This window comes from Prunus persica, chromosome G1 (assembly GCF_000346465.2).
Source record: "Prunus persica cultivar Lovell chromosome G1, Prunus_persica_NCBIv2, whole genome shotgun sequence".
Taxonomy (NCBI): domain Eukaryota; kingdom Viridiplantae; phylum Streptophyta; class Magnoliopsida; order Rosales; family Rosaceae; genus Prunus; species Prunus persica.
Window position 1 is genome coordinate 35,060,251 of NC_034009.1, and position 16,700 is coordinate 35,076,950.

The 16,700-nt window shown below is 38.2% G+C and overlaps 5 protein-coding genes across 7 annotated transcripts; 2 read left to right on the forward strand and 3 right to left on the reverse strand.

The window, feature by feature from the left end:
- On the forward strand, nucleotides 1,965–2,903 carry LOC18792901 (early nodulin-like protein 1). The gene is made up of 2 exons (XM_007223496.2): nucleotides 1,965–2,289; nucleotides 2,414–2,903. Exons 1-2 carry the CDS (start codon nucleotides 2,097–2,099, stop codon nucleotides 2,758–2,760), a joined length of 540 nt encoding a protein of 179 aa, XP_007223558.1. The 5' UTR covers nucleotides 1,965–2,096; the 3' UTR covers nucleotides 2,761–2,903.
- Nucleotides 2,895–5,861, reverse strand: LOC18789991 (nucleoid-associated protein At2g24020, chloroplastic). Its single transcript, XM_007223457.2, has 7 exons — nucleotides 5,620–5,861; nucleotides 4,930–5,078; nucleotides 3,946–4,046; nucleotides 3,811–3,850; nucleotides 3,435–3,506; nucleotides 3,284–3,340; nucleotides 2,895–3,188 (listed from the first exon to the last, which is right to left on the reverse strand). Exons 1-7 carry the CDS (start codon nucleotides 5,696–5,698, stop codon nucleotides 3,117–3,119), a joined length of 570 nt encoding a protein of 189 aa, XP_007223519.1. The 5' UTR covers nucleotides 5,699–5,861; the 3' UTR covers nucleotides 2,895–3,116.
- On the reverse strand, nucleotides 6,410–9,541 carry LOC18789952 (nuclear nucleic acid-binding protein C1D). 2 transcript variants are annotated; one of them, XM_020555379.1, is made up of 7 exons: nucleotides 9,098–9,470; nucleotides 8,917–8,972; nucleotides 8,627–8,681; nucleotides 8,021–8,101; nucleotides 7,681–7,931; nucleotides 7,010–7,040; nucleotides 6,410–6,830 (listed from the first exon to the last, which is right to left on the reverse strand). In XM_020555379.1, the coding sequence occupies exons 1-5, from the start codon at nucleotides 9,291–9,293 to the stop codon at nucleotides 7,696–7,698; spliced, it is 624 nt and encodes a 207-aa protein (XP_020410968.1). In that variant the 5' UTR covers nucleotides 9,294–9,470; the 3' UTR covers nucleotides 6,410–6,830; nucleotides 7,010–7,040; nucleotides 7,681–7,695. The 2 variants fall into 2 exon arrangements, with proteins under 2 accessions (XP_020410968.1, XP_007224964.1); XM_007224902.2 differs by lacking the exon at nucleotides 7,010–7,040 and having other exon boundaries at nucleotides 9,098–9,541.
- Nucleotides 9,758–14,212, forward strand: LOC18791369 (pentatricopeptide repeat-containing protein At4g31850, chloroplastic). Of its 2 annotated transcripts, none has more exons than XM_020555377.1 (2): nucleotides 9,758–13,705; nucleotides 13,852–14,212. In XM_020555377.1, exon 1 carries the CDS (start codon nucleotides 10,322–10,324, stop codon nucleotides 13,661–13,663), a length of 3,342 nt encoding a protein of 1,113 aa, XP_020410966.1. In that variant the 5' UTR covers nucleotides 9,758–10,321; the 3' UTR covers nucleotides 13,664–13,705; nucleotides 13,852–14,212. The 2 variants fall into 2 exon arrangements, with proteins under 2 accessions (XP_020410966.1, XP_007226699.2); XM_007226637.2 differs by having other exon boundaries at nucleotides 9,758–13,696.
- Nucleotides 14,311–16,255, reverse strand: LOC109946727. Its single transcript, XM_020555380.1, has 3 exons — nucleotides 15,390–16,255; nucleotides 14,863–14,933; nucleotides 14,311–14,747 (listed from the first exon to the last, which is right to left on the reverse strand). The coding sequence occupies exons 1-3, from the start codon at nucleotides 15,495–15,497 to the stop codon at nucleotides 14,453–14,455; spliced, it is 474 nt and encodes a 157-aa protein (XP_020410969.1). The 5' UTR covers nucleotides 15,498–16,255; the 3' UTR covers nucleotides 14,311–14,452.

The window sequence follows — 16,700 nt, forward strand, 5'->3', positions numbered from 1 at the left end:
ACTCTCACTCTGTTTGTTTATCTGATATTCACGGTGGGTGGGATTTCCATGAACCGTTTTCCACAAATTGAGCAGAGTTTGGTTTGCAAATTGCAAGCCCCTCCCTTTCTTACTTGTGAATTGTGATGCTCATCCCTTCCTCAATTCAGTTTTCTTATTTCTTATATTGCCTTCTTGCATACAATAAGATAGAAAAATAGGGGGTGTGGGAAAAAGAATTTGACTTATTAAAATTAGTGCTGCAATCAACATCCACCATATGCATTGACAACTTTTGTTTTGGGAGCAAATGCTCTATAAAACAAAAGCACCCTAAAAGAGTACAAAAGATAATAGGGAAATCAATCCGAAACCTAAATACGAGAGGGAGAGGTGGAGACGATAAATTGAATACCAAAAGGCATAAGGCATTCAAAATATTCACGTGTGTATGAACCATAAACTATAAACAAAGACGTCCACAACAAAAATAAAAGATTAATTACAAACTAGGCCATAATATTTTGGAACAGAAATTTAAATTTAAAAAAAGAAAAAGAAAAAAAGAAGAAGCCCTAAGGCATAATTACTTAACATACACAGGTTAGGCTAGTACCACCATAAATATAGAAAGCTATTTCATGGGGCGGGGTCGGTGCTGTTGACAAGAGACTTTCTGGGACGAAGGTCGTCAAGGTCACGGCGGACCCTAACGACATCTAGTGCAGAGGGGTCAGGCTTTTTCTTGACATAAAGGGTATAGTAGCCAATGGTGCCGGCAAACAGTAAGCCGGTGACGGCCATGCAGGAAGTTGCACCAAAGTAAAGGCTGCTCCGGAGGCCAGGAGCCCTCTTTCCTGCTTCCGCTCCTGCTCTCCTCACATCCTCTGGACTTACTTTGTGTGTGTCCGGCATTTTTCTCTCCAACCCTCTCTCCCTCTCTCTCCTATTGAAGAAACTTAAGCAGACTAAAGAGATGAACTAAAGATAAGGCTCTTTCTCATTGAATTCCAGTATGGCATAGTGAGTCTATACACTTATCAGAGATTATTCGAGAATTCTCATAAAATACCTAAAAGATTCTAGGTGTATATGTTAAAAATGGAATGAACGGTTTGATCATCAGTCATTGTCCTTGCTGTCAGAATGTGCTGCCAGATTGTTATGGGTGTGTAGAGTAAGTTTGGGGTGTGTTCGGGTGTACTGGTTTTTCTGGTGTGAGAAATGGTATTGTTATCACCTCTCTTATATATGTATTTTTGTGAGGGGGTATTTTAAAACCGAGACGGTGGAACGGTAAAACTTGTCTCTTTCTTTCTACGTCTGCATGCAGATTTCAACTTTGAAGCTTGAAGAAGAGGTGCGTCTTGTTGACACGTTTCGAGTTACTCAGTCACTTGATACGTGGTATGCAACGTGGCACAAATTTGGCAGCCACGCCGGCAATAATAAGGGCCTACATTTATTACATCACCATTTAAACACAAAGTGCAAAAATGTGGATTAGAACATAGAAACTCAAGTACATCGGGTATTTCTGTTAATTACTTAACCTACAAAGTCATGTGCCGAGGTACTAAATTTTTTTTTGTGGTCAAACCGAGGTACTAAATTATTTAGAGAGTAAATTGTAACCAGCCAAAATTTTATTTTATTTTATTTTATTTATATCTAGTTCCTGTGTTATGGCCTGAGAATAAAAATTGGATAAATGTTTGGGCTGCGCAGAACCACTGTCCCAATCCAACCCGCCCTTGAAACGACGTTGGGTTGAAGCGTTTAATATAATGATGGGCCCAAAACTCTGCAACCAGGTGTACTCGTCTTTCCGTGTTTTTGTGACCGTTGAAAAGCGTTTTCTTCTGCCATCTATCGCCATTACTTTTTTTAACGTTACATCAACCTTTTCTCTGAGCCGCACAACGGCTAGTTTTCCTTTCCCCAATCACAGTTGTATCCTATAGACTATAAATACATGAATGCTGAGAGGCTTTCTTCAACCACAACCTCAATCAATCAATTTCCTTTTGTTCTTTGCTTTGCTAGCTTACTTGCTCTCAAACTCAAGAGCCCCCAAAAACACCCTCAGTGTCTAAGTGCTCTCTGTTTAAGTGTCAATGGCTGGCTTTTCATCATCAAGAGCTCTATCTTCATCTTCTCTGTTGCTCATATTTCTTCTCTTCAGCTTCTCAGAAGCCAGAGAGATATTGGTTGGAGGCAAAACAGGCTCATGGGCAATCCCATCCTCTGAATCCCAATCTCTCAACAAATGGGCTGAAAGCACCCGTTTTCGGGTCGGCGACACTCTTGGTAAATCTCCATTTTAATTCAATCCCAAGCGTTTCAATCTTCAGTTCTCATCTGGGGTCCTTCCCATTTTTTGTTTTGTTTTGGTCATTGCTAATTTATGCTATGTTTTCTGTCTTTGTTTCAGTGTTGAAATATGACAGTGCCAAAGACTCGGTGTTGCGTGTGACCAAGGAAGACTACGCTAACTGCAATGTTTCAAACCCAATTGAACAGCACAAGGATGGTGAAACCAAGCTTCATCTTGACCAACCAGGGCCATTCTATTTCATCAGTGGAACCAAGGGCCACTGTGAGAAGGGGCAGAGGGTGATTGTGGTTGTTATGACCCCAAGAAAACACTATGGTATCTCTCCAGCACCTTCTCCGGCAGAGGTTGACGGTCCCGCTGTTGCTCCAACTAGCAGTGCTACAAGCTTGCAGGGTGGTCTTCTGGTTGTGGCATTCGGGATTTTTGCTCTGGGGTTGTTTTGATATGAGAATTTTTGGGTTTTAGAGGGTGGGGTTTAATGATTTGTTTAATTCTTTATTCTTATTTTCATATATGAGAGAGGGGTTCTGAGATATTGTGCAATTCAATTTCAATTATCTTAATATCAACATATTCATTTCCTATACAAGTCTCGCAATAGATTCTTATAAGGCAGGCGTTTTTAAGTTCAAACAATAACAGTCTCAATAATTTTTTTGAATCTATTGTTATAAAACAAGGAACGATTTTTCCTTGAATTCCAACTTCAGAGATTCTAAGCAAAAGAAATAAAGAATTCGAACTTAGAGATTACAAAATACTAATGGCAAGCGAGATGTGCCAACATCTTCACTACTCATCATTTCAATTCACCGAGGCCTGGAGGCATTCCTAAACTCTGGGCAAGGTTGCTCATTCTCTCCTTCATGGCCTGAAAATATGAAAAGAACAGGCACAAAGTTAAGAAGCCGGCTATTTATTATTAGTCCTAAAAACATGTGAGAGGAGGATAGGCTGAGTTCTCACCACAACGCTCTTCTGGTGTGCATCTTTGTACGCTTCGGTGACCAAAAGAGAAAGTTTCTGCATTAAGAAAAAATGGAAAAGTGACATATATGATAAAGAGAAACTCACTCTTGCAAATGGGAAAAGAAAACAAAAGGTGTTCATCACTTACTTCTGCTCCTAGTTCCATAGCAGCCTCAGTTATCTCAGTACGTACAGGTTGCTGGTTACCAGAAAGCGTTACCTAGGAAAAAAATCAGAGATGGATTGTAAAATCTGAGTAACAGAGACAAGTGAGTATGTACGTATCTGGACCTAGGGGAAGGGAAGGATTGAAAGAACTCAAAGTTGTCTTAAAACAAAAGAGAAATTATGAAAAAGAGAGAGATCAATTTAAAAATAGTTTCCGAATGTAATCCTGGTACTATGAAAGTGAAAATCTGCTAGTGCCACCTAAAGTTAAAATACCATTCAGGCTTGCAAACCAGCTTAGATTCCCAAATTGAACAAATATAAAAAGATGGCCTTGTGGCGAGAGTGAATCATACCTTAATTATCTCACCTTCACAGTAACCATCAAACTCTGCCCTGAAAAACAGAAAGAAAGAATAAGAGATAAAAAATCCAGCCAATTAAAGAATTATGAGTATCAGATTAAATTGGATAAAACATTAGGAACATACGCAGCAAGCTCTTTCTGCACACGCACTGCTTCAACTTGTACTACATTTTGAGCCTTTTTAACCGTTTCATACAGATTTTGCATATTACCAAATATTCCTGCCTGCATCAAAGTGAAAGGTTAACTTAATATTTGAATCAAGTATTCTTACAAGTGCTGGACTAGCTCCAGGCTGGCTAAGACAGACTTAGGAGACTGCAATAAAAATAATGTAGCATCATAGACACATTATGTTTTCAAGATATAAATTCTCTTCCATTGTGGACAAATTTATCAAAAGAAAAACAAAACTCCAGAATGTGTTCTAGTAAACTAATGTGGCCATCATTATCCAAATTTCCTATTATTGACCTCAAGCTTGCATTGTACTAAAAGAGGCATTACTGGCCACTGTAATCATTACTTCAGACAAGAAGCTTGCATTGATGATAACATAATGCTACTATCAGCACAGCAACCTTATAGTTCGACTAAAATTATGACTAGCAACAATATTTGACATCCAGCCCATTGCCCTCATCCTGAACAAATCCTGCTACCCATAAAATGATCCAAGATAAGGATCCACAAATAAAAGAAATATGGCAAACGCATGTTCAGCTAGATTACAGTTGACATCATGATGTTAAAATCCGGTGGGCCTAGCACTGCATAAAGCTACTTAGCTTAAATTGGAAGAGTTACCACCTGCAGCCTAAGGCCGCATGAAGCATAAAATTTACCTAGTGCCTCCACATAAAGCATATAAAACCAGCTATCCCCTTTAATTTTAGTAGACTTTGTATTGACTTAGCATGGGTAATAGCACCTTCATACCAACGAAAGTATAAACACATAAAAAGGAAGAAATAAAAAATATGAGAAAGATTAACTGGTATAGCAATTCAGTATATAGAGATTGTAATGATCAGTACAAACTGGGTCTACCCAAGACGAGATCCAGAAAAATGGAAAAGCGAACTATATAAGAGGGAAAATGCTAAACCTTTGAAGCTGCATCATCACCCTTTTCATTGTTATCCTTTTTCCCTCCAAATAAGCCATACACACGAGACGACCGGGGAGCCCTCCTAGTTTTAACACCAGGCCAAGATACAATTGAAGGGCATGCTGGACGTGAATTTAGTACGTCACCTAAAAGCAGCAGAGGCAGTAAGCTTGATTTATAGTCAGAATCATGCAACAATCCCACCCCCACAGGATAAGATTGAAAGGGGGAGACATTATTGCATAAAAAACAATGATTAAAAGATTGAACAAAAACTTATGAGATTTTGCAAACAAGTTGAGATGAAAGAAAACTCACTAGAATGCAATATGCATTATACACGCATAACAACATTCAAACAATCTAGCTCAGCTAAGTGGCACCAAATTTCAATGCCCATTATTCAAATATAATGGTCAAGGATGCCAACTTTAATTGTTCATACTATCAAACCTATGCTTCTTTCTGCAGTGCGTGCGTAAAAAAGGCTTAAAATTGGCAAAAGAAAGGAACCCAATTTCTGTTCTATCTTGTTAAAATAAACCCATACATTCTAAATGATTCAATTCGAGGCATGTTAAATACTGCACACACAGAAACACAAAATATACAGATAACTGCTGTTATTAAGCCAATGGGTTACGAGAGAGAGAGAGAGAGAGAGAGAGAGAGAGAGAGAGAGCTTACGGAAAGAGAGATGGTCTTCGGAGTCGGTGAGTCGGCGAAAGTTGGAAAGCCGTGAGCTTAAAGCACTGGTCGAAGCCATTGAGAGATAGAGAGAGATAAAGAAGCGAAGTTGTTTACAGAAGCGAAGCAAATAAAGAATAGGAGAGAGGAGGGGAGGGAGGGTGTAGTTCGCTTCCACTCGCGCTGTCTCTGGGTTTGGATAGGATGGATTTCTTTGACCCTCGGTAAAGCCTGAAACTTTCGTTAAAGATTTTCATTTACTTTTTAAGGGTTTATTAAAATATTTATAATTTTTTTGGTTTCATTTATCTGATTTTCTAATTGCACAGAAGATTTTGTAACAGATAAATAAATCCACAGCATTTTTTTTCTCTTGATAAAAACAATATTCTAATCTAATATAATCTAAACTACGGACTGGGAAATTAAAACTTGAGTGCATAGTAAAAATAACATCCGTTCTGACCAACTTGGCTAAGTCCATATTTAATTTTTAATTTTTAACTGATAATATCGAAAGTTTAATTTCCCTAAAAATCTCAAACATTATAAAATAATGTAAAAGGTCACGTTCTCTTTAATATTTCTAGGTTTTTTTTTTTTTTTTTTTCCGGTCAGGTTTCAAATCAAAGTGTCCTTTTTTTAATTTGTCCAAAAATGGAAAGGACACCTTCATTGACACATTCAGAATAATGAATCAAATTCTAATCAACAAACCCACCAATGAAACATAATTTCGTAAAGTTAATAATATCATAATGAAGGATTCATTAGCTACCATTTTTTAAAGTTAAAAAGGTAATATCATAATTTTGTTTTCATTAACAACGGATTCAAATGGATCTGATCAGTCTTCCACTTGGGTGAAACAAAAAGATTACTCGACAGATTTCTCTTTCAAGGACATTCTACATTCAAAACCATCAGCATTTTCAGTCTGTCTTCCTCATCATCCAAAATTTAAAGTCATAACTCATGAATGGATGAACTACCAAATTTATGTTGGCCAACATGCGAGGAAGACTTTCCCTTGCAAGACCAAGCAGCATCTCCCCATTTAAGACATTCCTCACGTAAACTTATGACGGCATTTCTACTTATCAAATGGCTAATAATAACAAAAACTTGCACTGTGAAAAAAGAAAACTCTAAAGCACCATAGAGAGGATGGATGATGGATCACTTTAAAGATGAGTCTGGTCTCAGCAATCCTGTGAAAGTAGAACAAGAAAGAAAATAGTCAAAAGAAGATGAAAATTGGTAAAAAGGAACAAAAGGATTAAGATTAAAAAAAATTATAAGAAGTTCCCAACAATTCATATCCGATGCTTTCAACCTAAAGGAAAGGATGCTCGACTTCATGTTGGCAGACAAGTAAAAGAAAAAGTACCGGAGCAACAAAGGCCTTAACCGAAAACAACCTGTGAGCAACATCAACAGTGAACCGTTTGTTCAAATTAAGATTCAGTGAATTTTAAGTAGAGCCAAATCTGTGCATTAATTCCTTTCCTAATTCAAAATTAAGGTAAAGATACATGTGTGCCTGTGTGCCTGTGTGCCTGTGTGCATACACATATCTATTGATAGGATATTTCGATCAGCTTTGAATTTTCCAATTCATTCACATTGGTAATAAATAGTAATCTGTAATCCTCCCAAATTCTAGGGATCATGATCATCAGAAGATTAGGTACGGAAGGGTAGCAATAACATATTTACTTTGTCATATAAAGTTACTCCGATTATGATAACTACAATAATTGGCAATTTCAATCATCAATACTGGAATATTGAATTATTCGTCACAATTAAGGATGTACCAAATCCTTGGTCTTTCCTATTTTGACTGAGCAATGTATATACAGATTTTACACTAGTGGCACAACAAGCAAGGCTATACGAATGTACGATAACACTGGCACATGCACCTAATGACTAGACTTTTCAGAACTCTGTAACATTAAAAGCTAGATGACCATAATGAACTTGAAACAGCTGAAGCAATCGAAGGAAATCAAATCATAACTTGAAAAAAGAGTGAAGAAAAAAATAAAACTTTACCAGGAAAATCAGGAATCAACTCATAGGCACGTTCTCTTCATCTGAACTATTGGCCTGTAGAGGTCCCTTACGACCTCCTTCACTATCACCAAGAATTTCACGGGCTGCTTTCTCAAGGAACTCATTGGCAGCAGATTGAACTGATTGTTTATTAGGGGATTGATATTTCCTCTTCTTTTGAACCTTCCTTTCTAGATACTTAATGTTTGACCCCTCTCCTCTACTAATGTCTCTCATACTTCGCTTCTGATCTGAACCAAATAAGCAATCCTTGAGTGGAATAAGATCAAGGTGTTGACAAAGTCACAATCCTGACATAAAGGGGAAATGAACACCTTACCAGGTGTAAGGTCTGGCAAAGAATGCTCGATGAAACGGGTAGCTGCCTGATAATTTAAAGTAGTAGATGGTCGCAATGGTGCTTCAACAAAATCAAATTGTCAACTGTAAGAATATAAAACCCCAGGAATCAAAGAATCATGGTAAATACCAAATGGAAAGTTTCAAACAATGATATCTAAAGCACATAACATCATAGCATGCTATCCATCATATATGTAATGCGAAGCAACAATGTGTCGTGTCCTTCTTGGTTGCAGCATTGTTTGAGAAAACAAGGGGAATGCTGAGCACATCACCCACACATGGCATGTGCGCGAATGGCAGAACCTCCATCAAATGCTCAGTCACCCACAGACAACAAGGAGATGCAAAGTACAGTCGCCCACACAACATGTGCACAAATGGCAGCACCTCAATCAATTGCTCGCAGTCACCCGCAGGCAACAAGGAGAATGCTAACCACAGTCATCCACACAACACGTGTGAATGGCAGCACCCAAACCAATTGCTCACAGTCGCCCACGGCACGTGGTTGACTGTGCCTAGCATAACTTGTTTAGAAGTCGGTCCATCAATAATTGCACTTCCAAATAAGAGTGTGTACCTTTACTCAAATCCACAAACCGCTGTAGCTTCTCCTGATACAATCTTAATCTCTCCTACATAAATGGAGACCATAAAATAAAAAGGAAAAAAAGAATTCAGCATTTTATGATACAAACAGTTAAGCAAAATCATGTGATCTCAAAATTATGAGCTTATACACCCTAACCCATAAACAATCTCCAAAATGACAAGCAGTAAGCACTTAAAACAGAGCTACAATTGCACCCAACAAAAAAAGTGATCAACTTCAAGATTTAGACTAAAAATTCAAAATATAAGCAAACCTACAAGCTCGGATTTGACGGGATGGTCATCCGGGTCTACTCCACTACACCTCAACCTCACTGGAAAACAAAAAAATAACAAAAGAATTTCAACTAAAATCAAATTGGCTAACAAAGAACGACATGAAAACTAACAATTAAATCGGAACTAAATGAAAATTGGGCAAATGAAACCAAAGACATACCGGTGAAGAGGGTGGTAGTGGCCCTGGCTAGCAAGAGCAGGGACTGAGCTCGCTCGAGAGGCGGCGATTCGGCGAGGAGGTCAGGGTCGGAGAGAGACAAGACTTGGTGGAAGTGAAGTCCAACTTCTTCTACATGGCTCAAGGTTCTCTTCACTGATTCCATCACTGAATCTGGAACTATCGAGCTTCCTTCCATTGTTCTCTGGCTCTCTCTCTCTTCTCTCTCTGTGAGACTGTGGCAGAGAACTGGAGAAAATCTCAAGGGTGTGACACTGACAAATTAGACAGCGAATATTCTGAGTCACAAGGAGAACGAGGCAGTAAAAGTTTCTCTCTTGTTTTCAGGGGGCTAGGGCTTGGATTTGGAACCAGGCTTATTATGGCGGCAGTTTAGGAAATAATGCGATTTTCGAGCCACAAGGTGGAGAGTTTTTAATTTTTAACTTTTTCCTACATTTTTTTATTTTTGGGGCTTTTGATACATTAACACAAAATGAGGAAATCTTTTTTCGGGGCGAAGAAAAAAAAATCAGGAGTGAGAATTTTGAAAATAAAAAGTTATTAAGGGTGAAAAGTAATTAAGAATGTTTATTCAAAATTCAATTTTGAACACACATAAGGTGATTTCGAATATTTACGCATGAATATAAAATTTAATTATAAAAATAGTTAAGAACGTTTACTCCTAAATACAAATTTTTGTGTTTGAATTCCACACCCTAATATTGCTTCTATTAGACCAGTTAGAAAAAAAAAAATCATAAATGGACAAGAATCAATTACATAATAATCCATCTAATTTGGAAAATTCGATATTGAGTTTGTTTGTTTTTTGCTTTTATCATTTTGTTTCCTCTTTCTTTACAATTCTTTATTGAGAGAAGAAAGGGAAAAAGGATTTGGAGCCAAACAAAACAACAAAATATCCAAACCACCCATCGACCACACCCCCACATACACGATTACACTACAGCTTACATCAATGGAGTACCAAATTGACCAACATCAATGGAACCATAGCCGATTCCATCTTCTACCATAGCAGCAAGCCTGCTGCTCTCTCTCTCTCTCTCTCTCAGCGGAAAGTACATACATGCCCATTGGCAAGCCTTCCCATTTATTTTGCTTTCTCAGAAGAAATTCAACGAACAAAATGCACATGCCGTCTTTGATTTCTGTGAGTTATTCATTTATGCTCATTCTTTAGCTCATAAAGTATTCTGTATGGCATTGTTGATAGTATGCTCAGCAAGCATGTGCTGTAGTAGTCTCAATTACAGTCTTGCTTTTACTGACAATAGGATATTTGCAATAAGCCATATTGGTTCGTTAAAAGAAAGAAACTGCGGAAAGTTAAAGGCTTGGCCATGTGGGTCTTTGGTGAACTTGACAAAAAAGAGGAAAAAACGGATGGGTTTTTGTGGGTTTGTGATAAAAAGGTCACAGGAGGTAGTGGTGGCGAAGAAAAAGCCAAAAATTTCAGTGTCTTCTGAGGAAGTTGTGAGGGTTCTGAAGTCGATTGCAGACCCAAAATCTGCTTTTTCATTCTTTAAGTCCTTTGCTGAGTTGCCTAGTGTTGTTCACACCACTGAAACTTGCAATTACATGCTTGAAATCTTGAGGGTTCATAGGAGGGTGGAGGATATGGCTTATGTGTTTGATGTAATGCAAAAACAGATCATAAAGAGGAATTTGGACACTTACCTTACTATCTTTAAGGGTCTTGATATAAGAGGTGGAATTCGACAAGCGCCATCTGCTCTTGAAGAGATGCGAAAATCTGGGTTTATCTTGAATGCGTATTCATACAATGGGTTGATATATAATCTTATTCAGTCTGGCTATTGTAGGGAGGCTTTGGAGGTTTATGAAAGAGTGGTGTCAGAAGGGATTAAGCCTAGCCTGAAGACTTACTCAGCACTTATGGTGTCATTGGGAAAGAGAAGGGATGTTAAAACTGTTATGGGCTTGCTAAAGGAGATGGAAAGTTTAGGACTGAGACCTAATGTTTATACTTTTACTATATGCATTAGAGCACTTGGGAGGGCTGGGAAAATTGATGAGGCATATGAAATTTTCAAGAGAATGGATGAGGAGGGATGTGGCCCCGATGTTATCACTTATACTGTTCTCATTGATGCTCTTTGTACTGCAGGTAAACTTGATAATGCCAAGGAATTGTTTGCAAAAATGAAATCCAGTGGTCATAAACCTGACCGGGTAACCTACATTACTTTGCTGGACAAGTTTAGTGATGGGAAAGACTTGGACACAGTGAAAGAGTTTTGGCGTGAAATGGAAGCTGATGGTTATGCTCCTGATGTGGTTTCTTTCACCATACTTGTCAATGCTTTATGCAAAGCTGGAAATGTTGATGAAGCATTTAGTATGTTGGATATCATGAGGAAACAAGGGGTCTCGCCAAATCTTCATACTTACAACACATTACTTTGTGGACTTCTGCGGTTATGCAGGTTGGACGAGGCATTGAATCTTTTCAACAGCATGGAATGTCTGGGTGTTCCACCTACTGTTTACACATACATCCTTTTCATTGACTACTATGGAAAGTGTGGCAAATCTGGCAAAGCTATTGAGGCCTTTGAGAAGATGAAAGCTAGAGGCATTGTTCCAAATATTGTTGCTTGTAATGCATCTTTGTACAGTCTTGCTGAAGAGGGTAGACTTCAAGAAGCACAACATGTTTATAATGAGCTAAAATATAGTGGGCTTTCTCCAGATTCAGTAACTTACAACATGATGATGAAGTGCTATAGTAAGGTGGGGCAAATAGATGAAGCCATCAAGTTTCTTTCAGAGATGGAAAGAAATGGGTGCAAAGCAGACGTAATTATTGTTAACTCTTTGATTGACATTCTTTACAAGGCTGACCGAGTAGATGAAGCATGGCAAATGTTTTACAGAATGAAGGAAATGAAGCTCACTCCAACAGTTGTGACCTACAACACATTACTTGCTGCACTAGGGAAAGAGGGCCAAGTCCGAAAAGCCATTGAAATGTTTGGGTATATGACCGAACAAGGGTGTCCTCCAAACACAATAACTTTCAACACACTCTTGAACTGTCTATGCAAGAACGATGAGGTTAATTTGGCATTGAAAATGCTTTGCAAAATGACCACAATGAATTGCAGACCTGATGTTTTGACCTATAATACTATAATTTATGGCCTAATCAGAGAAAGCAGAATTGATTACGCATTCTGGTTCTTCCATCAGATGAAGAAATCACTATTTCCTGACCATATAACAGTGTGCACTCTCCTGCCTGGTGTAGTAAAGGACGGGCGCATTGAGGATGCTTTAAAAATTGCTGAGGACTTCATGTATCAGGTTGGGGTTAAAGCAGACAGGCCTTTTTGGGAAGATTTAATGGGAAGGATTTTGATTGAAGCTGAAATAGACATAGTCGTTTTATTTGCTGAAAGGTTGATCTCTGATAGGATTTGCTGGGATGACTCTCTACTGATTCCTCTACTTAGGTTTTTGTGTACGCGTAGGAAAGCTTTTGATGCTCACCATATATTTGAGAAATTTACTAAAACTCTCGGAATTAAGCCAACACTAGAAGCATATAACTGTTTGATTGAATGGCTTCTGAAAGACCATGTCACTGAAAGAGCTTGGGATCTATTTATGGAGATGAAAAATTCTGGTTGTGCCCCTGATGTATTCACCTACAACTTGTTACTTGATGCTCATGGGAAGTCTGGGAACATCACTGAACTCTTTGAATTGTACGAGGAGATGAATTGTAGGGGATGCAAACCTAACACCATAACCCACAATATAGTCATCTCCAGTCTTGTGAAATCTGACAGTATTGAGAGGGCTATAGATTTATATTATGATCTTGTAAGTGGTGATTTCTCTCCCTCTCCTTGTACATATGGCCCTCTCATAGATGGACTTTTCAAGTCGGGAAGACTAGAGGAAGCAATGCATTTCTTTGAGGAGATGGCAGACTATGGATGCAAGCCTAATTCTGCTATTTTTAATATTCTCATAAATGGTTTTGCGAAAACAGGTGATGTGGAAGCTGCTTGCGAGTTGTTTAAAAGGATGACTAGAGAAGGAATAAGACCAGACCTGAAGTCTTACACCATTCTTGTGGATTGCCTGTGCCAGGCAGGGAGAGTGGATGACGCTCTGCAATTTTTTGAGGAGATAAAACAAAGTGGCCTTGATCCTGACTCTGTTTCTTACAACCTTATGATAAATGGACTTGGAAGATCGCGGAGGGTAGAGGAAGCTCTCACTGTTTATGATGAAATGCGGACTAGAGGAATTGCTCCTGATCTTTTCACGTACAATTCATTAATATTCAATCTTGGACTTGTTGGAATGGTGGAGCAAGCAGCGAGGATTTATGAAGAACTACAGCTTGTAGGTCTTGAACCTGATGTGTTTACCTACAATGCTCTCATTCGACTGTATAGCACATCTGGAAATCCAGATCATGCTTATGCAGTTTACAAGAACATGATGGTCGGGGGCTGCTGCCCCAATGTAGGAACATTTGCACAGCTTCCCAATCAAACTTGACTTACAAGATATACACAAATCTTGGTATCTGAGGTATGTGGGGTAATACTTCTTTTCAGCCCTTGTATAACCACAATTAAGAATTTTCTTCCAAAGACGTTTTTACAGAAATAACATAATTTTGATACAAATTCTGGCGTTTTGGGGTTTTTCTGTCAAACGTTTGTCTGAACTCAACTTTTTTCCAGGATGTTTCACTGCAGTCTCAGTCGATGATTTTGGTGACAACTGAGTGCATACAAATCCAATTTTGTGGCGTTGATGTTGCTCATCTAAGCCTAGATGTGTATCTACAAGGAAGTAACATGCATGGGATATTATCTTACCCCTGTATACTCTGTAAGGTCTCTGTTGTTACATATATAGTGTAAATGATGTATCTATATTTTACTTCTTCCTTCCCCACCTGCTATGTCAAATAGAGTTCAATCGTCATCCTGTACTGACGTTAGCAGATTATTATACAGAGCTAATGCTTACATGTTGTTTTGTGAAGATTAATTGGAAGGCTTTTGCTTGTGCTGCCCCTAAAGACAGGGTTTCTTATCTTGCACATTCCCATTCAACAATGTGCACATCACGATATTGATTGAGATCTTATCACATAATGTTACATGAAGAACACAGCATAATAAAACCTGGACACAGACATACAAACATTTTTTTAATTTTTCTTTGAAAAGGAAAGTATGAAGAACACACCAAGTTAAAAAAGACGAATTATATTTATCTTTATCAATGACAATGAGGCTCCCACTAAAACAGAGTATTTTCACCATGGCCTGGAATTTATACATTCAAAGCAACCTGATCTTGCAAAGCAATTTTTTTCTTTCCCACTTTTTTGTCATCGACTAGGCAATTTTTAGGCTTCTTCTCTACTCTTATGGGTTCTGAAACAATTTGTTCACCTCCTCCTTCCGGCGAGACTTGGGATGGTTTATTTAGAACAGCTTCATTTGCATCACTTTTCCTTTTCCTTGAAAACTTCTTAGGTTGTGTGTCAGACTTCTGTTGTTGGACTTCTGGTTCAGTCTCTGCTGATTTTATCTTCAGCAGATGCCTATGCCTTCGTCTCAAAAATCTGAAGGTCAGAGGTGAAGAGCAAATTAGGTTACAAGCTTCTCTTACTTTCCTACTCTCTGAGAGAGAATATTGTAATACACAAAACCTCTAAAAAAAAGAAGCGAAGATCATACCGAATTTCACCCAAAAGGATGTCTCTTTTCTGCCTTGCTGCTTGCAATTTCTTCTTCTTTGATACAAATTCCTATTTTAAAAACACAAAACAAAAGAAACCGTTATCATACTTATTCATATAATCAAAACCCAATAAAGTTGGTTTCTTCCACCTAATGTTCAACGGACTGCTGCCAAAACTGTGACAAAGAAGAAGTCTATGTTTTTCCTTTTTGGTCCCAACTACTAAATCATGTTTGTATGTTAAAAAAAGTAGTGATAATAATAAATAAGTATTTGACTTTGATTCACGATTGGGGATTTCAGATAACAAGTTTATGTCGATTCAGAATCATTCTCAATGACAAACTAGTCAAACTACCATTATAATCAGAGAAAGCTAAACTAGAATCAACACTAACCATCATAACAGGATTTCGATAAGACCTATAAAAACATGATTAGACCAGAGAAATCCACACCTAGATATCAAAGTCGGTAAGAGAATACAAACCCAATACAAAACAAAAGTCAAACAAAAACTAACCTTTTGTCGTTCAAGGTAATCTTGCAGAAGACTTTCATGTCTAAAATTAAGCCTAGCTTCCTCATCATCAGGCTGAGATTTATGAGAATTAACAGCAACCCTTTTCATCTCTCTCTTCAGAATTGCATCCCAGCATCAAAATTGCAAATTAAGCACCATACCCAACAAGACTCGAGAGAGAAAAGTGATCAAAATTCAGTGAACCCCTTTTCATCCCCTTCTCAAATGTGGAATCTTTGACCATTAAACTCTGCTATATAGCAAAGGAAATAGAAATCCGTATCCAATTAGGAAATAAAATTCGGATATTTTAGGGACCCAAAAATTACCCTCTCATACTCTTGTCAAAAATCAAACTCCACTGGGGAAAAATAAAGCTAAAACCTTGGAGATTAAGCAAAGAAAACGCAAACCCAACTCAAAAAAGGAGATAAGGTTTGCGATTCTAGAGAGACAAGGAGAGGGAAGGGAAGGGAAGGGAATATAATAATTAATAATAATAAAAAGCAATTATGGAGAGAGATGGTTTTGTGTATCCAGTTGGATCATATATGTTTGGGTCTGAAACTCTGCGATTTGTGAGAACCCGAAAAGGCCCATGAAGGTCGGAGATAAGAATACAAAGTAATGAGTGATGAAGATGGAATGTACAGAAGGGCAATTGTGGGAAGTAAAAATATGGTCTTTGAGAAAGAGAGGTGTGGTTGGAGTTGGAGGACATTTGAAGACATATCTATCCTTGCCATCTTTCTCTTTTGTTTTTCTCCTCCTCTCCATAAGTTTTGGCCCAGCTGGGCCATTTTAGATAGAGAAAGTGACTTATTTTCCCATGTAGTGGAATTTGGAGGGCTTTGGCTTTTTTAGGGGGGGGGGGGGGGGGGGGGGGGGGGTGAGAAGAGAGAGAGAAGACAGAAAGACAGAGGATGCTGCAGAAAAAGGCAAGTTCGATAAAATGGCTGCTGTTTACTCATGGGTTGCAGTTTATAGGCTTCTAGCTAATAAGGCCTTGAGACGGTGGTGTTTGATAACCAACAAAAGTACTAAAAGTACCAAAATACCCTTATATTTTTTACTTTTCATTTTTAATCTTCTTTCCCCTCCTACGAACCTTATGTTGAATTGCCAATTTTTCAGACTTTCTTTTATTGGAAATAATTATGTAATTACCCATCTTGAGTCTCCGAGTCACTGATACGACAGAGAGAGACAGAGATCCGGTGAAGGCAACCTCTATATTTTGTCCGGCGGGTTTATTTTATTTTATTTTATAGAACCTTTCCTATTGAGAGAGTACAAACCCAGGACCTTATC